The sequence below is a fragment of the Myxine glutinosa genome, chromosome 14, assembly GCF_964187855.1.
Source record: "Myxine glutinosa chromosome 14, kmMyxGlut1.1, whole genome shotgun sequence".
NCBI classification, from domain to species: Eukaryota; Metazoa; Chordata; class Myxini; order Myxiniformes; family Myxinidae; genus Myxine; species Myxine glutinosa.
In genome coordinates this window covers 9,028,683-9,050,032 of record NC_136274.1, presented here as the reverse complement: position 1 = coordinate 9,050,032, position 21,350 = coordinate 9,028,683, and the positions used below count along the sequence as shown (strand labels likewise).

At 49.2% G+C, this 21,350-nt stretch overlaps 1 protein-coding gene across 11 annotated transcripts in view; it reads left to right on the top strand.

The window, feature by feature from the left end:
* Positions 1 to 21,350, top strand: part of CLIP1 (CAP-Gly domain containing linker protein 1) — a 256,458-nt gene that overhangs the window by 98,070 nt on the left and 137,038 nt on the right. For all 11 annotated transcript variants that reach the window (XR_013621408.1, XM_068135143.2, XM_068135139.2 and 8 more), the window contains 5 exons: positions 1,339 to 1,562; positions 2,135 to 2,259; positions 2,605 to 2,812; positions 13,867 to 14,064; positions 16,294 to 16,397. Coding sequence is in view for 10 of the 11 variants with exons in the window: in XM_068135143.2 (XP_067991244.2) it covers positions 1,339 to 1,562; positions 2,135 to 2,259; positions 2,605 to 2,812; positions 13,867 to 14,064; positions 16,294 to 16,397 (859 nt within the window). In the remaining variant the exon portion in view is untranslated. The remainder of the gene's footprint in view (positions 1 to 1,338; positions 1,563 to 2,134; positions 2,260 to 2,604; positions 2,813 to 13,866; positions 14,065 to 16,293; positions 16,398 to 21,350) is intronic.

The window sequence follows — 21,350 nt, the reverse complement described above, 5'->3', positions numbered from 1 at the left end:
CTTGGAGTTTACAAAAAAGCACCTCAAGGACTCTCAGACTGTGAGGAACAAGATTCTGTGGTCTGATGAAACCAAGATTGAACTGTTTGGCTTCTGTCTGGCAATGTGATATTTCAGTTTTTTCTTTTTAATAAATTTACAAAACTTTCCAAAATCCTGTTTTCTCTTTGTCATTATGGGGTATTGAGTGTAGATTGATGAGGGAAAAATGAATTTAAGCGATTTCAGCATAAGGCTGCAACATAACAAAATGTGAAAAACGTGAAGGGGGCTGAATACTTTCTGAATGCGCACTGTATGTCAATGCGTAGGTACATGTATGCAAGTATATGTAGAAGTGAATGGGAGATTAAGTCATCTTCAATTTTTTAATAAACAGTTTATATACATACTGGCACACGTCTTTCTCCTGCAAACAGTTACTGCAGGTACACACATCGAGAAAACGCAAATCAAAGTGTTCTTATTACCCCGCGTACTTGAAGCGAATAGCATGGTTAAGCAATGGGTTCATTTCTGTCTGTCTGTCCTTCTGTCGACAAACGTCGGTTTATGATTGAGGGACAACTTGATTTCATTTGAATGTTACATTTTAACGACGAATCGGCACATGAATTTGAAAACACACCTGTAGTTTAGCAGTGCTGCTTCGGCTCTTAATTTGTACCGATCGCACGCGCGTGGAGAGGGGTGAGATCATTATCTTTAGTCTGTCTGCCTGTCTGATCGTCAAACAAAATTGAAAATAATTCCAAACTGGAAACGAATTGGTTTTAGGGACATCATAAAGGGCACAAATAGCTAATGTAGCATGTTAAATAAGGCGGTGTAGAAGATGGTGCATCAACAGCGGTAAATTTCCTTTTTTTTTTTTTTTTTGCAATCTTCAAAATCGTTTATTTTATGTTTAATTGAATTATATACTTGAACAATGTAGAGGCCAAATCACCTTTTCTTATTTTTCCCGCTGTGCTGGGCACAGCGCTGTGTGGTCCCCATCACACCTGTTATGCAAGGTTCACGAATGTCGACTGTGCTCGGAAATGCAAAGCCAGAGTTTCAAAGACTCTTCCCATGTCGTTTTTCTTAAGACTGTGTGGTAAAGTTTTCTATCAACTCTACTTTAGATATGTTAGCGGCTAATTGGCAAATGTCTTAATCCTGCCAATCTCTTTGGCTTTTGTTCTCCCCTATATTGAGCATTTTATTGATTTATTTGGAATTGCTTATGTCCGAGAATGCCAAAGTGTAGCCTGATAGATGACCCCCCCCCCCCCCCTAATTGCTGGCACTGCCTCTAACAATTCCTTGTGCTCTTTGTCCACATCTGTATTCTAGGCAGTGGAGGGGTTCCCCGGTCCAGCTCCACGGCGGCTTTGGCCACAGCACAGTCGTCGATATCTGGCCGTGATGACTGCACTCGTGTCCCCCCTGTGACGTCTCCCCCCATCGGCGCATTGAGCAGCTTGGCACACGGAGGCAGCCAGTCAGTTGGCAACTTGTCTGAGAGTGGCTCACTCAAGCGCAATGAGCGTGAACTTAAACTTTGTGACCGAGTGCTGGTGAGAGAGAACCGATATTTATTTTCCTGAAAAATACAAGTAAAGGGTTTTTTTTGTTTTTTTTTGCATACAGAATCGAGGCTCGTGCAAGAGCGAACACATTGAACATGAAAACATGCATAGACACATAAAACATGCAATGAAGGGAGTGGGAGACAAGAGGGGCAGGGAGAGGGAAGCAAACGAGCACAACAACAGTAGAGAACAAGGACGTCGGTAGATCTGTGGAAGGGCGAGGGCTGGGGAGGAGGGAGGGGTACACAGTATTAAAGCAAATTAACACTTCTAGGAATTTCAGGAAAGAAGTTGGGGATTGAAAGAGGCGGATTTGGGGTGTTTTAACGGGGGTGAGGATTGATGTGTTGGTAGAGTCACAAAAGTCACAAAAGTTGTGTTGGTGGACAAGGTGTTTGAAATGCCACTTGTTGGGACAAAATAAGTTTAGTATCCCAACATTGTCTTTCTTTCCTGTTATGATTTTCATACATCGTGCCCCTTTTGTGAAAGTGAAATGCTTTCAAATTGGCCATTTTTTCTTGCTTTGGAGTCATGTGGGTGTTACTGCCCCTCAGGTGGGAGGCACCAAGGCAGGCGTGGTACGCTTCCTGGGTGATACAGACTTTGCAAAGGGAGAATGGTGTGGTGTGGAACTGGACGAGCCTCTGGGGAAAAATGATGGGGCCGTAGCTGGAACACGGTAAGGTTTGTCTGCTGCGAAATGGCTCATTTCCTGCGCTATTAATGAGCATTATTAGTCACCCAGACCAAGAAGGTGAAAGCTGGCCTCGTGATAAATTACAGTTTTGAGTGAAGAGACGACACCGGAATAAGTGTGGATGTTCAACATAGCTTAACCTGGTGGAGGTAACGTCCAAGCCAATCAATTTGTCATCTTATCCTTGGTAACCTGCCACTTGATGTTTACACTCAATCTTGTCCAGGGTGCATTGTAGTCGATGCTTATTTAAACTGCTAAATTGTCTTTCTGCCCTCCTTGTTGTATCCAATAATGTATACTGAAAATAAACATCTTCCTCCTTAGGTACTTCCAATGTCAGCCACGTTACGGTCTCTTTGCACCTGTGCATAAGGTATCGCGGATTGGCTTCCCGTCGACCTTGGCTCGACGCAAGCCCAAGCGCACGTCAGCTTCAGGCCCTCCGTCACGTCTCAGTCCAAGTAGTTCAACAGCTAGCTCACTGAGCTCTGTTGCCTCGTCGGTGGGTGGGAGACCCAGTCGCTCTGGCCTGGTGAGAACCTTGTCTTCCACCTTACCCCAAACCTCACTCTAAAGGGGATGACAAACTGAAGACTATTGTTGATAAATGGTCGGGGAATGACCATGCCAAACCCTGCATTCTTTCCATTATGGTCTTTATTATGGTCATTATTACCATTATGGTCTTTATTATGGTCATTATTACCATTATGATCATTTATTATTATGAATTATTTATTATTGATTTATTATTTTATTTTTATTTTTATTTTATTATGAATTTATTATTTATTTATTTATTTATTTATTTTTTATTATTATTTATTCTTTATTTATTATTATTTATGGATTATTATTTATTATTTATTATTATTTATTTATTTACTTATTATCATTATTATTTATTATTATTATGGTCATTATTAGTCCCCTACCGGTGTACACCGGAGGGGACTATAGGTTTGCACTCCGTCCCTCCGTCTGTCCATCTGAACGTCTGTCCGTCTGTCTGTCCGTCTGTCCGTCCGTCACGCAAAGAACAGTTTTCCGGACTTTTTTTCTAAACTCTTAATGCTAATGTTTTCAAACTTGGCACATGGTTTCCGCATGATAAGTTACAGGTCAAGTTCGAACTTCACGACGTTTCGATCATTTTTGACAAAGTTATGGCACTTTGAACTTTGGTAATTTCCCCAACAGTTTTCCGGACGACAGACTGCCGGTAGGGGACATGTATTTAAAAAAAAAAAAAAAAAACACCTTTAGAGGCCATTTTTCCCCACAAGCGGGGGTTGGACCTTTTTCGGGCACCGTGGTTGATTGTTGTTTTTTGGTCCCCTTTTTGAAGCAATGTTTTACGGCCGGATGCTCCTTCCTGCCTCCAACCCTGTTTGTCACCTTTTACGACAAGCAGGGAATTACCAGTGAACTGGTACTCAATTAGCCGACCTCGGAAGGTATGAACAGACTGAGTCCACCCCCCTGGTGTTAATTCAGTGATTGACCAGGATTCGAACCCAGGATCCATAGGATCCTAGGCTGGCACCCTAGCCGCTAAGCCAACACCAGGCTCAGTAGGGGACATGTATTGCAGCGCAGTACTCAGAATGCTTGTTATTATTACCATTATGGTCATTATTATTACCATTATGGTCATTATTATGAGATTAGTTACTTGTTTTTATGTCTCCACCCCCGAAGGTGGCCGGAGGCATTATGTTTTCCGGTTGTCCGTCCGTCTGTACGGGCTAAATAGTCAGGTTCACTATGTTTTTTCGTTCAAAATCATGGTAGATTAGCAAACCTATACATTTTTGGAAACGTTATTACATGGAAAATCTGAAAATCAATGTTTACATTTGCCAATTCCGACCAATTTGATTCGACCAATTCGACCAATCGACCAATTCCATTCGACCAATCGTTTCGATCGACCATTCGACCAATTCGATCGATTCGATTCGATTCATCGAATTCGATTCGATCGACCATTCGACCAATTCGATTTGCCAATCAATTTGACCGACCTTTGCTTGTGTGGAACGGACTGTGAAAACGATGCGGACTATATTGTCGGATACGACACACAGGACAGTGATGACGAACTCTAAATGGCATATTCTGTAATCGTGTATGTTTGATGCCATTGACTGCCTGTGTATATTTTGTCATTGACTGCCTGTGTAGATGTGAGGTTATACTGACCGCATGTGTATATATGGTTTTGCTGACTGCCTGTGTATGTTTGGTGATATGAATTATTGTGACATATTTTGATGTTATTAACTGCCTGTACAAAATGATAACATGTATTTGATTATGCAACTTATCGCGAATATAAAGACTATTTTGCAATTCAAAACCTTTGATTCGTGTCTTACCATTCCCCATAGCACTAATTTGATACTAAAGCGCGGCGTTACGCGCGCTGCTTGTGAGCAAGGAGGAAGCGGACAAGCGGTAACATATAAACGTCTTTATTGTAAGACTACACTGTAACACTGAACTCCTCCGGGCTGGTCGCCCGGTGTATATCATGAGGCCACGCCTACCCCTCGGGCGTGGCCACCGCCCACTTGGTGCATGGAATGATGTCACCACGCCAGTGGGCTTTTGTGTCCGCCACACGCGCCCCCCCAGAATTCCCGCGCACCTGGAGGGCCAGTTTGCGGGGCAGACGAATGACCCGGCCGAAGCGCCCCCTGGCGATCGGCGGCGTCCGGGGTGCAGGGATACCAGGTGGGATGCCCCTGGCTGCCCCTGGGATGGGTGCAGGACCGGGGGGCGCCGTGGCGGCGGGGCTGGGCGGTGCCGGGGGTCCGCCCGCAGGAGGGCGGCCCCGACGTGGGGGTCGGGCCACTGGCGGTGGATGGTCCACATCGAGGTGGGCCGGCTTGAGGCGGTCTACCGAAACGCGGTCAGGAGTACCGCCGATGTCCAGGGTGAAGTGCTTCGCCCCGGTCTCCAGCACGCGGAAAGGCCCGTCGTACGGGGGCCGCAGTGGTGTCCGATGGGCATCGTGGCGGACGAAGACGTACTCCGCCGTGCGAAGCTCCGGGGCGACGTGCGTCGGTGGGTGCCCGTGGCATGCCGTTGGCACCGGGGCGAACCTCTGGGCGGTCTCTTGCAGAGCGGAGCGCTGCTGTGCCGCGGACCATGGTGCCGTGGAGTCGGGGAGGAACTCGCCCGGCACCCGCAGCGGTTGCCCGAAGACCAACTCCGCCGCGGATGCGCGCAGGTCCTCCTTGGGCGCCGTCCGGAGGCCCAGCAGGACCCAGGGGAGCCTGTCGACCCAGCCGCCGTCGCGGAGGGTGGCCCGGAGCGCGGCCTTCAATGAGCGGTGAAATCGCTCACACAGGCCGTTAGCCTGGGGGTGGTAGGCCGTGGTTCGGTGCAGCCGGACCCCGAGCCCCTGCGCAACCGCCCCCCAGAGCTCCGAGGTGAACTGGGGGCCGAGGTCGGATGAGATGTCTGAGGGGGCGCCGAACCGGGCGACCCAGGTGGCGATGAAAGCCTGCGCGACATCGGCTGCCGTTGTCGACGCCAAGGGCACGGCCTCCGGCCACCGGGTGGTGCGGTCCACCATGGTGAGGACGTGGGTGAAACCCCGCGAGGGGGGCAGAGGTCCCACCAGGTCCACGTGGACGTGGTCAAACCGGCGTTCCGGCACCGTGAACGGGGCCAACGGGGCCTGGGTGTGCCGGTGCACCTTGGCGCGCTGGCACGCGAGGCATGTCCTGGCCCAGCCGCGGACGGCCTTCCGGAGGCCATGCCAGACGAACTTGTCGGCGATCAGCCTTTGGGAGGCCCTCGCGCCCGGGTGGGACAGGCCGTGGATGGCGTCAAACACCTGGCGCTGCCAGCCCGTGGGCACAATGGGGCGAGGACGCCCGAGGGAGACGTCGCACAAGAGGGCCGCGCCCGCGCCGTCGAATGGCACCTCGGTGATGCGGAGGCCCGTGACGGCGGTCCGCAAGGCCTGGACGTCGGGGTCAGCGGCCTGGTCCGCTGCCATCCGGGCATAGTCGATGCCGAGGTGGACTGCGTGGGCGACGGCCCGGGAAAGGCAATCCGCCACCGGGTTGTCCTTCCCCGCGACGTGCTGGATGTCCGTCGTGTACTCGGACACGGCCGAGAGGTGACGCTGCTGCCGGGCCGACCACGGCTCGGTGACCTTGCCCATCGCGAAGATCAGCGGCTTGTGGTCGACGAAGGCAGTGAACGCCCGGCCCTCGAGCAGATGGCGGAAGTGCCTGACCGCCAAGTGAAGTCCGAGCAACTCGCGGTCGAAGGTACTCTAACGGCGTTCGGGCGGGCGAAGCTGCCGGCTAAAGAACGCCAGCGGTTGCCAAGCTCCACGCACCCATTGCTCATGCACCGCGCCCACCGCGTAGTCCGAGGCATCGGTGGTGAGGGCGATCGGTGCATCGGGCGCCGGGTGCGCGAGCATGGTGGCGTTAGCCAAGGCGAGCTTCGCGCCCGTGAACGCCGTGTCCATCTGCTCGGTCCAGGTAACGTCGCCTTTGCCCGGCTTACCTCGGAGAGCTTCGTGCAGGGGGCGCAGGAGCTGGGCGATACGGGGCAGGAACCGATGGTAAAATTTCACCATGCCCAGGAACTCCTGCAGCCCTCTGATCGTGCGGGGGCGCGGAAACCCCTTCACCGCCTCCACCTTGGCCGGCAGGGGGACGGCTCCGTGCCTGGTGACACGGTGCCCCAGAAAATCGATTGTGGCGGCGCCGAACCGGCACTTTGCGGGGTTCACAATCAGGCCATGCTGGCCCAGGCGTTCGAAGAGCGTGCGGAGGTGCCGTAGGTGCTCTTCGCGGGACGCGCTGGCGACGAGGATATCGTCCAGGTAGACGTAGACAAAATCCAAGTCGCGCAGGACGCTGTCCATCAGTCGCTGGAACGCCTGAGCCGCATTCTTCAGACCGAAGGGCATGCGCAGGAACTCGAAGAGTCCGAATGGCGTGATGACCGCCGTCTTCGGGACGTCCTCCGGCCTGACGGGGACCTGATGGTAGCCGCGTATGAGGTCCACCTTCGAGAAGAAGGACCTGCCCGCCAAACGGGCGGAAAAGTCCTGAATGTGGGGGACGGGGTAGCGGTCGGGAGTCGTGGCGTCATTGAGACGGCGATAGTCCCCGCACGGTCGCCATCCCCCGCCGGGCTTCGGCACGATGTGCAGCGGCGACGGCCAAGCGCTCTCTGAGCGCCGAACGATGCCGAGTCGCTCCAGGGTAGCGAACCCCGCTTTTGCCACCGCCAGCTTCGTCGGCTCGAGGCGGCGTGCCCGGGCGTAGACCGGTGGCCCGACGGTGGGGATGTGATGGGCCACCCCGTGCTTGACGGCCCCCGCCGAGAAGGTGGGCCGCGTGAGGGCCGGGAAGCCGGCGAGGAGGCGGGTGAATGCGTCCGCTGCCGGAAGCGTACAGACCAACGTGGCCGGAACCGAATCGTTCGGCAAGCCGCTTGGCAAGCCGCTCGTTGAGCTGGGCAACGCACATGCGAGCGAGCTGAACGTCTCGGCCTGGACAAGCCGTCTGCGCTTGACGTCGACCAGGAGCCCATTAGCGCACAGGAAGTCCGCGCCAAGCAGTGCCATGGGCACGTCGGCGGTGACGAACGTCCATCGGAAAACCTGCCCTCCAAACCGCAGAGAGAGGCAGCGTTTTCCGTACGTACGGATGGGCGTCCCGTTCGCGGCAAGCAGCGCGGGGCCCCCACCCGCGGCGTGCTTGTCTGACGTGCCGGCGGGAATGACACTCACCTGCGCTCCCGTGTCGCACAGGTAACGGCGCCCGGAGAAGGTGTCCGTTATGAACAGCAGGCTGCTCGAACGGCCGGCGCTCATCGCCACAATTGAGCGCCGGCCCGGGCGTTTCCCGACCCGTTGAAGGAGCACGGCGGATGACACCGCCGAGCTTCGTGGCCGAACTTGGCGTGGAACCAGCACCAGGTGGTGGAGCTGGAGGAGCGCGGCTGGCTCCGCCAGGCCGGTGGAGTCGATGGGTTTCCCCGCGGTGGCGGTTTTCGCCGCGGCGGTGGGCGGGGCGTGACGGCGTTCACGAGGTGCGTATCAGCATGCTGCTGAACATCAGCGTGCTGCTGAACATCAGCGTGCTGTAGAAGATGATGCTGTGGAACATGCTGCTGAACATCAGCGTCGAAGGCCGTGACGGCCACGCCGACGCTCGCCCGCGTGTCCGAAGCGGCGAAGTACTTGTCCGCCTCGGCCGCCAATGCTCGGGGTTCCGTTAGCCCGGTCCCGGCCAACGCGAGACGAACCTGCGCTGGAAGTTGGCGACGGAAAAGCGCCCGGAATAGCGAACCGGGGGCTTCGTCGCCCAACAGTGACAGCATATGGTCCATTCGGACCGACGGGCGCGTCTCGCCGAGCTCGGGGAGATCCAGGAGGCGGTCGGCCCGTGCGTCGTCCGTGAGGCTGAACGTGGCTAGGAGTAGCCGCTTGAGTGCCTCGTACTTGTGGCCGTCCGGTGGGTGGCGAAGGACGGACACAACTCGAGCGGCCGTGCCGGGCCCGAGGGAGGCGACGACGTGGCAATAGCGCGTGTCATCGCCGGTGAGGTGCCGAAGCTGAAATTGGGCTTCGGCCTGGACGAACCAGACTTCGGCCTGAGCCTCCCAAAATTCCGGAAGTTTGACGAAGTCGGCCATGGCGATGGCGTCGCGTGTGGAAGGATCGCTCCGGCAGATCCAACGTCGAGGGTCACCAGTAAAGCGCGGCGTTACGCGCGCTGCTTGTGAGCAAGGAGGAAGCGGACAAGCGGTAACATATAAACGTCTTTATTGTAAGACTACACTGTAACACTGAACTCCTCCGGGCTGGTCGCCCGGTGTATATCATGAGGCCACGCCTACCCCTCGGGCGTGGCCACCGCCCACTTGGTGCGTGGAATGATGTCACCACGCCAGTGGGCTTTTGTGTCCGCCACAATACTTTCATTGGATTCCTTGTCCCTGAAAATATAGGTTTAGTATATATTTTAAAGTTTTTAGGGTAATTAGAGGCAGAAATAGAACAAAATATGTATTTTACAGTGGCCATTTTGAAAATCCAAAATGGCCGCCATACAGGTATCTCTCCAAATGTAAACATTGATTTTTAGTTTCCTTATGCTATAACCTTTCCAAAAATGTATAGGTTTGCTAATCTACCATGATTTTGAACGAAATATAATTTATTGACATAGTGAACCTGACTAAAACCTCATTTTTCTCCTCGTCTATTCGTTTATGGGTTGCTACTAAATCATAGAAGGACAACAGAAACATGTCCGATTGAGACGAAACTTTCAGGGTAGGATTAATACCCATGCAGAATGTTTTTTGTGATAATTGTGACGTCATAGGGCACGTGGTATGGCAGCCATCTCGGATTAAATGCAAGTAGTTAAAAAATTATTTCTCGGAAACCGCTGAATGGAAAAATTTTAAACTTGGCACATTGTCAAGTACTCCGAATGGGAAACAAAAGCTTGATAATGATGACGACAGAGGTTAAGTGGTATAGCAGCCAAAAATGTTTTAATCAAATTCCTTATTCTAAAAATCAGAAATTACATGCACATGATCTATGACCCATTTATATTGAAATATTAAATTTATGACATCATAGGTCACATGACGTGGCAGCCATATTGGATTTAACCTAAAACCTTTAAAAAAACATCTTCTCCAAAACCACTAAATTGATTGACTCAAAACTTTACGTGTCATTGACTAGGCATGGCGATTAAAAGTTGATCATGAAAACATCATTGGTCACATGGTGTGGCAGCCATCTTGGATTGAAGGAAAATATTAAATAGTTATTTTTCTGAAACCGCTTACCCTATTGATGCAAAATTTTACAAATATCATCTAACACCACTGTTGCATATACATCGTTTGAAAATGATGATATTGTCGCGCAACCGCCGAAATTTATATCAGGCGATCGCGGTTGCCGATCACGAAGGCTTTAACTCCGAGGCGGAAGCTCAATGGCGGATTCCAAAATCTAAAATACCTAAGCACGCGGAATGGAGGGAAGCAGCGCAAGTCCCCGCAGCCTTAACTATCAAATCAATCACCCGGTAAACTGCGTTCAAGTATTATATACAAAAAGTAATGGAAGGGTTTATTGGGAAAAGCAAAGATGGTGAAAAGCACGTGCCGGTAATAAATATCCTAAATCGGGATCCCGCACACAACAGATATCAGAGACGAGATGAGGGAGATGAAATACGAAAGAAACACGTCTTTTATGTCAAAATGTACACGGAGCTCGGGCTTATCTGTCTCGTCGTCTTCCTTGGCTGCTGTCCAACACCGCCCCGCCCGGCCCGACCGCACACCACGCGGTCCTTCACTCCAAGTCCCACGAGGCCTCGCTCCAAGCGCCACATGTCCAACGCAGGCTAGCGGCTCCACACGACATCGTCTCGGATCAAGGTCCTGCCGTGTCTCAAACCCAACTGCTCAAAACGGACTCGGGCTCTCTCTCTGCACTGCCAGGAATCAAACTGCTCTGGATCAGATCTTCTCAACTGCGCAATGGCCACTGTGCACACGAACTCTCCACTCAACTCTCAACCACGAATCCAACTGCTCTGGACTACGCCAGGAATGTCACTCAACTGTCAATGGACGGTTTTGAGGGAGTTAATGGGGGTTACGGATATGGTGTGAGAAATGGAGAAGGTGAAAGGATTTTGGAGTTTGCTGATTTGTTGATTTGTAATACTCAGTTCCAGAAAAAGGATAATAAGCTTGTTACATACACGTCAGGTGGGTCGACGACAACCGTTGACTACCTAATGGTGCGTAGGCGAGATAGGGGGCACCTCCGGGACACAAAGGTGATCCCAGGGGAGGAGGCTGTTTCACAGCACCACTTGGTTGTCTACGACATAAGGGTGAAAGGTGCGAGGAGAGCTCGGCGGGTGAAGTACCAACCGAGAATGAAGGTGTGGAGGTTGAAAGAGGTGACAGTGAGGGAGGAATTAAAAGATAGGCTGAGTAAGGTAGAGGATGATGTGGTTGAGCTTGAAAGTGTTTGGATGTCAATAAAAGATAGTCTGTTGGGAGCCGTTGGTGAGGTATGTGGATGGACAAAAGGACCACCGAGGCACTCGGGACCATGGTGGTGGGATGATGAAGTTGGAAAGAGGATTGACGAGAAGAGGAAGAAGTTCAAGAAGTGGCAGAAGGCGAAGGGTATGGGGGCAGAAAAGGCAGAGCATGAAAGTTATAAGGCAGCCAAGAAGGCTGCAAAGAAAGAGGTAGCAAAGGCGCAGGAGGCATATAGGAAAATGTTCGGAGAACGCTTGGATTTGGAAGAAGGTCAGAGAGCGGTATTCAGGATTGCAAAGTAGATAGCGAAAGAGAGGTGTGATGTGATGGGGGTGAGTTGCTTGAAGGATGAAGTGGGACAAATCGTTGTGGACCCAGATGGAATTAAAGGAAGATGGAAGAGAAATATGGAAATACTGTTGAATACAGAGAATGAATGGGATGGCAACATAGAGAGTAACCCAGTTTTAGGACCGGCAGAGAAGATAACCGAGAAAGAAGTTGAGGAAGCGATAAAAGCAATGAAGAGTAGAAAAGCGGGAGGGCCGACGGGAGTTGTGGGAGATATGTTGAAGGCAGCAGGATGTTGGGGTGTGAAGAGAATGACAGAGATCTGTAATCTGGTGGTGAAAGAAGGCCGCATTCCAGTGGATTGGGAACTGAGTACCCTTGTCCCTCTATACAAGGAGAAAGGTGACCCTCTGGACTGTGGCTCGTATCGAGCGATAAAGTTATTGGAGCATGGAATGAAGGTATTGAAAAGGGTGTTGGAGAGGAGGACAAGGAAGAAAGTGAAGATCGATGAAATGCAGTTTGGATTTATGCCAGGAAGAGGAACGACAGACGCGCTTTTTATTGTGAGGCAGTTGCAGGAGAAGTACATGGAGAAGAGGAATTAGTTTTTTCTTGGGTTTGTTGATCTGGAGAAAGCATTCAATAGAGTTCCACGGGAAGTAGTGACATGGGCATTGAGGAAGTTAGGAGTGGAGGAATGGTTGATCAGAGTAGTGATGGCAATGTACAAAAGAGCGCGCACAGCTGTAAGGACGAAGGACGGGAACAGTGGTGAGTTTAAGGTGAAGGTGGGAGTGCATCAGGGGTCGGTAATAAGTCCACTACTATTTGTAGCTGTGATGGAGGTGCTGGCTCGGAACGTAAAGGAGGGTTTACCGGGGGAGTTGTTGTATGCAGATGATCTGGTGGTGATTGCAGAAAGTATGGATGGACTGAAGGAGAAGATGAACAAGTGGAAGGAATGCATGGAGAGAAAAGGTCTGAAGGTGAATATCGGAAAGACGAAGGTGATGGCAACTGGTAAAGCATGTGGTGAGTTGGAAAGAACTGGGAAGTGGCCCTGTGCTGTGTGCAGGAATGGTGTCGGAGTGAACTCCATTCAATGTACAATGTGCGCTGAGTGGGTTCATCAAAAATGCAGTGGTCTGAGAGGGTCATTAACCAGTGTGGCAGCTACATTCAAATGTAAGGTGTGCACAGAGGGAGCTGCAGATGGAGGAAATGTTGAGTTGGATCTTGGAGACGGCATGAAGCTGGGAGGTGTGAAAACATTTTGTTACCTAGGAGACATGCTGAATGGAGAAGGTGGATCAGACTCGGCAACGGTTGCTGGAGTGAGATGTGCATGGAAGAAGTTTCGGGAACTGAGTGCGTGCTGACGAGGAGGGGAGTGTCGTTGAAGCTGAAGGGAAAGGTGTATGCTGCATGTGTGAGAAGTGTTATGATTTATGGGAGCGAGACATGGGTAATGAACGTAGTGCAGCAACGAAGGCTGGAAAGGGTGGAAATGCGAATGGTTCGGTGGATGTGCGGAGTATCGTTGAGAGAGAGGAAGACAAATGATGAATTGCGAAAGATGATGGGAATAGAGCCTGTGATGGATGCTGTGAAGAGGAACAGGTTGAGATGGTTTGGTCATGTGTTGAGGAAGGATGAAATTGACTGGTTGAGAAGAGTGATGGAAATGAATGTAGAAGGAAGTAGAGGACGGGGAAGACCGAGAAAGACTTGGCTAACGATGGTGGAAGAAGAAATTCGGGCAAGGGGGTTAACAAGGGGAGATGCAGAAAATAGGGCAAAATGGAGAAGATTGTCATGGGGACCGCAAGGCTAACCCCCGGTCTAGCAGGGAAAATGGCCTTAAAATGCATGTTGTTGTTGTTGTTGTTGTTGTTGTTGTCTTCGCCTTTGAGGAATGGGACCAAAAACGATATATATCACGATATCTCAAAAAGTTACGGACAAGTTATGACAAAACTTGGTGGATGAGTTGGGCAGGTGACAAAAACAAGGCGATTCGATTTTGGTTAAGGTCAGGATGCAGTTCCGGTCTATTGATGGGGTACAAAAGGTAAACTGTTTATCCTGGAGGAGGTATGCGCTCCACCGAGTGCCATTCTAGTGTTTATTGATTTCACTTGAATATTTTTATTGGGTGCACCTCACAATCATACTGAATTTTCCACCACCACCGCACCCATGCAACCCCAGCTCACAGAGACAAGCTCTTTATACCCGAGAAAGATTGCTGGACACACTGCCCTGCAAGAGGCCTTGCGGGAGAAACAGCAACACATTGAGCAGTTGCTTGCTGAGAGGGATCTGGAAAGGGCCGAGGTGGCCAAGGCAACTGGGACGGTGGCTGATCTGGAGCGTGAATTGACAACCTTGCGTGATACTCGTGTCAAGGTACGTACAACAAACCTTTATTTGTGTTTTTTCATGAATGTGTTGCACAAGAGAAAAAACAACCTTTCCTTGTCTAATCGGTTGCCAATTTTCCTTCAACAATCATAGAATGAACAAGAGCAGTTTCTGTTGTCCTTCCATGATTTAGTAGCAACCCATAAACAAATAGACGAGGAGAAAAGACAACCTTAATTTGGCTAAACAACCATATAAATATCTCAAAAAGTGAGATACCTCTAATCCAATAAAGATAGGCAGGATACAGATCCTCAGGGACGACATGCAAGGACACGACATGGAATTTGCATTATTAAAATGCTGCACTAAAATATTGGAAGGTGACATTTCTCCATCGGGATCTAAAACTATCAGGTCCCAACGAATGAAAGTGAATTGCAGTCCAAACAAGGGAAGTTCAAGTTTCAACATTGGAAAGTGGAGAGGAGGACAGAATTGCTCAACTTATTAAAAATGGTGGAGAAGCAATGGTTGAATGTCTTTTTAGAACATCTATAATATGGTCTGGATCATTAAAACTGTACCCACTGATTGGGGACGAGTAATACTCCTTCCATTTTAGGGAAGGGAGACCAACACGTGTGCAGCAATCATCGCAGCATCACACTCCTGTCTATTCCTGGAAATCTCCTTGCACTGGTCGTCCTGGCCTAAAAATAGACCGGTGCTCCAGAAGTCCCGGCCTCCCGAGCATGCAGACTTCTGGCCTGGTGGAAGCACCACTCGGCGATATTTGCCACCTGTCACCTGATGTTCAGACCAAGGAGTTTCATCAGCAGGCGTTCATTGCATTTATCGACTCGAAGACTGCCTTCGATCTGTTTGCTGAGATTCTCTGCGGAAAGGACTCCGAATTTGTGGTGTTGCATATAATCTGCACAAACCTGGCAGATTATTTATTACACACAGAGACTAATAGTTGTGTTCAGCTTGGAAGGGAGCTTTGGGATGAATTTGTTACACAATCAGGAGCGCACCAGCGATTCGGCCTTGCACCTGAGTTATTTAACACTGTTATCGAACCACATGTGCCGTTCCTGGGATCCTCATACTTTGGGCTTACAAGTTGCACCTTGGCCAGCTAAGACTCACCGATTTCAACATGGCAAATGAATTGTAATTTTTGCACGTTATGCGCTCACTCTGAAATGTCCTCCTTGTCGTGCAAGAAGAAGCCAGCCACATTGGGATGTCCATCAACCGTTGCAAGACCAAAGTAATGGCAACAACATCCGACATCACCAATCCTCGCAAATTTGTCATCTCCAGTGAAGTGTTCTTTTTGCCTTTACAGGAGTGAGGCTCGGCGAAGAGCAAGGTAAATCTGACATCAAGGCAATGAATAAACAGGAAAAGAGGAGAGGGCGGAAGGGATGAACATTGAAACTAAGAAGTAAGATGGTTGGGTTAGGAAAGGTTAATGGGGGTAGTGAAGATGATGAGCGAGGCTGGATGGTGATGATACAAGGTGGTGAGGCGCTGCTTGGAGGGTGAGAGTGAGACAAAACAGCCTCTGGAAGGTGGTTCCATAGACGGAATAAGCGAGGAATCCAAGTTGAAGGCTGCAGACAGCCTGGATTTTGGAAGTTTACCCACGAGATGGTTACTATAAGAATGTGTGAATTGTGGAGTAGACGGGGAAGGATGGAAGACTGAGGGAGCAGAGGGGGCAATATCAGAGAATAGATGGACCACTGTTCACGTGCTTCATGCGATGTTTTCTACATTCTGATATACCTTTAGGGTGGGACCTTGGGCAGGATATATTGCTACAGGTGTTGCTGCGTGATTCGTGAGAGCCGTTTCCTGGTATTTCCAGGATGTTCTTTGTGGCTTGAAAGCCTGGGACTTTTTTGTATACATCGTCAAGGCTCGAGGAAGAGCTGGAACACCGAATGGAGGTTGGGAGAAGGAACTCCACGTTATTAAGATTGGATGTTTGTTTTTTACAAGTACCAGCGTTTCCATTTTGATGTGTGTGTGTGTACAACATACCAGTTTGCTTGTTGTCACAGTGTTAGGTAGTTTACACACCTCTTTTATCTCAATTCTTATATAATCTCTGTTTTTTTATGGATTTGCGAAATATACTCTGAGCTGAGTTTAAACACAGTATGTTCGCTTTCTGGTCGCCATGACAGGAGGCGAAAGGCCTGTTATATTTTGAGCATTAACTCTTCTTCTTCTTCTTCTATTCCTATACTCTTGTAGAACATGACAGAGATGGATAGCCGTGTTGGACAGCTCCAGAGTGCACTGGTTGTGGCTGAAAAAGAACGAGCGAGCATGACAACACAGTTGGACGAGGAACGAAGGTGAGTCCATGCTACGATCAAAGGCAATGGACACAAGATGTATGCTGAAAGACAGACAACTTACAAGGTTTTTTTTCAGCATCTACTTCACAAGGATTCAAAGCCTTCTCGTTCCAAAAGACCCGAACCCTATTTATGCAAATAATCTATTTTGAATTTAAATAAAATTAGGACCACCTACTATTATGCTTTTCTTTATCTGAAGAGAAAGTACTTTATCACTCCCGGTGTGTACCCTGGTTTAGAATAGGTACACCGTATCCCTGCGTGTCGTAGGAGGTGACTAAGAGGGTTGGCGTAAGGAAGGGCATCTGGCCATAAAAACTTTGCCTCAAAAAGAGAACCATGACAATTACAACTACATATGGGCAGGGTACAGCCCGAAGTGGAGATCGGTTTCTGAGGTTTGGGACATGGAATGTAGGGACAATGACAGGGAGATCAGGAGAAGTGGTGGAAGTATTGGTCAGAAGAAGAGTGGACATATGTTGTGTGCAAGAGACGAGATGGAAGGGAAGTGTTGTGAGAATGGTGAAGGGTAGGCAGGGACAGAAATACAAGTTTGTGTGGCAACGGTGCCCGGAGGGCGTGAATGGTGTTGGTGTCCTGTTTTCTGAGGAGTTTGTAGACAGTGTGGTGAGTGTGACTAGAGTGAGTGATAGGTTGATGTTGGTGAAAATGATGATTGGAAAGCTCGTGATGAACGTCATCTCGGGATATGCTCCGCAGGTTGGTCGAAGCGATGAAGAGAAGGACAAGTTCTGTTGTGCGATAGAGAAGCTGATGGAAAACGTGAAAGATGAGGAAGTTGTTGTGGTAGGAGGAGACCTAAATGGACATGTGGGAAGGAGTATGGACGGTTTTGAGGGAGTTCTTGGGGGTTACGTATATGGTATGAGAAATGGAGAAGATGAAAGGATTTTGGAGTTTGCTGATGGAGCTGATTTGTTGATTTGTAACACTCAGTTCCAGAAAGAGGATAATAAGCTTGTTACATACATGTCAGGTGGGTCGACGACAACCGTTGCCTACCTGATGGTGTGTAGGTGAGATAGGGGGCACCTCCGGGACACAAAGGTGATCCCGGGGGAGGAGGCTGTTTCACAGCACCACTTGGTTGTCTGTGACATAAGGGTGAAAGGTGCGAGGAGAGCTCGGCGGGTGAAGTACCAACCGAGAACGAAGGTGTGGAGGTTGAAAGAGGTGACAGTAAGGGAGGCATTAAAAGAGAGGCTGAGTAGGGTCGAGGATGATTTGGTTGAGCTTGAAAGTGGTTGGATGTCAATGAAAGATAGTCTGTTGGGAGCCGTTGGTGAGGTATGTGAATGGACAAAAGGACCACCGAGGCACTCGGAAACATGGTGGTGGGATGATGAAGTTGGAAAGAGGATTGACGAGAAGAGGAAGAAGTTCAAGGAGTGGCAGAAGGCGAACGGTACGGTAGCAGAAAAAGCAGAGCATGAAAGTTATAAGGCAGCCAGGAAGGCTGCAAAGAAAGAGGTAGCAAAGGCGCAGGAGGCATGTAGGAAAATGTTCGGAGGACGCTTGGATTCGGAAGAGGGTCAGAGAGCGGTATTCAGGATGGCAAAGCAGATAGCGAAAGAGAGGTGTGATGTGATGGGGGTTAGTTGCTTGAAGGATGAAGTGGGACAAATCGTTGTGGACCCAGATGGAATTAAAGGAAGATTGAAAAGATATGTGGAAATGCTGTTGAATACAGAGAATGAATGGGATGGCACATAGAGAGTAACCCAGTTTTAGGACCGGCAGAGAAGATAACTGAGAAGGAAGTTGAGGAAGCGATAAAAGCAATGAAGAGTAGAAAAGCGGGAGGGCCGACGGGAGTTGTGGGAGATATGTTGAAGGCAGCAGGAAGTTGAGGTGTGAAGAGAATGACAGAGATCTGTAATCTGGTGGTGAAAGAAGGCCGCATTCCAGTGGATTGGGAACTGGGTACCCTCGTCCCTCCATACAAGGGGAAAGGTGACCCTCTGGAGTGTGGCTCGTACCAAGCAATAAAGTTATTGGAGCATGGAATGAAGGTATTTGAAAGGGTGTTGGAGAGGAGGATAAGGAAGAAGGTGAAGATCGACGAAATGCAGTTTGGATTTATGCCAGGAAGAGGAACGACAGACGCGCTCTTTATTGTGAGGCAGTTGCAGGAGAAGTACATGGAGAAGAGGAAGAACTTGTTTCTTGGGTTTGTTGATCTGGAGAAAGCATTCGATAGGGTTCCACGCGAAGTATTGACACGGGCATTGAGGAAGTTAGGAGTGGAGGAATGGTTGATCAGAGTAGTGATGGCAATGTACAAAAGAGCGTGCACAGCTGTAAGGACGAAGGACGGGAACAGTGGTGAGTTTGAGGTGAAGGTGGGAGTGCATCAGGGGTCGGTACGAAGTCCACTACTATTTGTAGCTGTGATGGCGGTGCTGGCTCAGAACGTAAAGGAGGGTTTACCGTGGGAGTTGTTGTATGCAGATGATCTGGTGTTGATTGCGGAAAGTATGGATGGTCTGAAGGAAAAGATGAACAAGTGGAAGGAATGTATGGAGACAAAAGGTCTGAAGGTGAACATCGGAAAGACGAAGGTGATGGCAAGTGGCAAAGCATGTGGTGAGGTGGAAAGGACTGGGAAGTGACCACGTGCTGTGTGCAGGAAGGGTGTCAGAGTGAACTCCATTCAATGTACAATGTGCGCTGAGTGGGTTCATCAAAAATGTAGTGGTCTGAGAGGGTCATTAACCAGTGTGGCAGCTACATTCAAATGTAAGGTGCACAGAGGGACCTGCAGATGGAGGAAATGTTGAGTTGGATCTTGGAGACGGCGTGAAGCTGGAAGGTGTGAAAACATTTTGCTTCCTCGGAGACATTCTGAATGGAGAAGTTGGATCAGACTCTGCAATGGTTGCTAGAGTGAGAATTGCATGGAAGAAGTTTCGGGAACTAAGTGGCGTGCTGACGAGGAGGGGAGTGTCGTTGAAGCTGAAGGGAAAGGTGTATGCTGCATGTGTGAGAAGTGTTATGATTTATGGGAGCGAGACATGGGTAATGAACGTAGAGCAGCAACAAAGGCTGGAAAGGGTGGAAATGCGAATGGTTCGGTGGATGTGCGGAGTATCGTTGAGAGAGAGGAAGACAAATGATGAATTGCGAACGATGATGGGAATAGAGCCTGTGATTGATGCTGTGAAGAGGAACAGGTTGAGATGGTTTGGTCATGTGTTGAGGAAGGATGAAAGTGACTGGTTGAGAAGAGTGATGGAAATGAATGTAGAAGGAAGTAGAGGATGGGGAAGACCGAGAAAGACTTGGCTAAAGATGGTGGAAGAAGAAATGCGGGTAAGGGGTTAACAAGGAGAGATGCAGAAAATAGGGCAAAATGGAGAAGATTGTCATGGGGACCGCAAGGCTAACCCCCGCTCTAGCAGGGAAATTGCCTTAAAATGCATGTTGTTGTTGTTGTTGTTGTGTTTGTTATCTGAAGAGAAAGATTGAAGATTATAAAAATTGCTGAAGAGTAATGGGGAGATGGGGAGAAAATACAACAGAGAAAGTACTCAATGTGTTTTTCTTGATGTTTGAAAAAACCAATCAATAGAATAAAACAGACAAAGTTGCTGGAGTTGTGTAGCCCCGGACAGTTCTCTCGAACAAGCCCGCGGCATGTAGACAGCCGACCAATCTCCCAGGAGCGACACAGAGATTCCCCACATCCAGGATGAAGTACCCCCATCTTCATGAAGTCAGGACCACTACAGAGTTGGAGAGAGAGAAGAGAGAGACAAGAGGAAAAGGGCCGGTCCATGGGGACCATATTGGCACTATGACCATGACCGCATTGCCCTGACGAATCCGGGCAGATGTGAAGAATGGGGAACATTTGGCCCCCGTCTTGCGTTAGGGGGTTAAACTACCGCGAAGAGGCGTCCCGAATAGTTGTGGTTGTCGAAGTTAAAATAAATGGTGGATAGAGGTGCACATGTTGGAAAAGGGGTCTGGGGTTGTACATTGTTCAAACAATGCACAAAGCTATGATTGTAGAATTATCCACGTACTATACATTAAAAGCTCAACACACGATCAATTCCAATGTTTGCATGAGCACGAACAAAGATAACAAGCCAGAAAAGATATCCCTAACTCGCTTTGCAAATTCTTTGCAAGAACAGGTGTAAGTAGAAAATGCTACCCCAGAAATCAAAGCAGCAGGGAATACAGCCCTGACAATTGCACAATTTGAGGAAAACTTGTAAAAACAAATCAACAAATAAACATAAGGATTGGGAGAATGATGGAAGAGAAGAAGAATTCAAAAATAACTCGAGCGAAGTAGATGGCGCACCATCACAAATCCCCAAATCCCCAAATCCCCACGCTTCCCACTTAAAGCGAAGTTGAAAGACCCAATATCAAATTTTGAGTTAAAAAAAAAATCTGTTTTGACACCTGTGACCCCACGTGCCCACCCCCTGGGGCGTGAACCTGGGGGTGGGGGGTGGGGGGGAGGGGTACGGGACGGGGTAAAATCCAAAAAATCGGTACATATTTCATGCCTCCCCCAATTTGAATTTCAGATACAAAGTTTCATTTAAAATGTGCCTGTAATTGCACTTTTTGGTATTTGACCTTTTGACCCCACCCCAGGGGCTGGGCCAAAAATGATACTGCTCTTTGACCTTCATGCAATGTGGTGATCAAAAAAAACCAAGATTGGTGAATTTCTGCCCATCTGTTTACGAGGAGATAACGTGACGGACAGACACACAGACAAACAGACGGACTGGCAGAGCCGATTACAATATTCCCCCCATTTTTTTTTAAGCGTGGGGATAAAAATCTGGATAGATTGGGAATAGAATAAGAATGGCTCACTTGAGTGCCCCAGAAGAGGGCAGCTTCATTGGGATGGAGAATGAGTAATCGTAAATTCTCCATATCAAGATGGCAGGA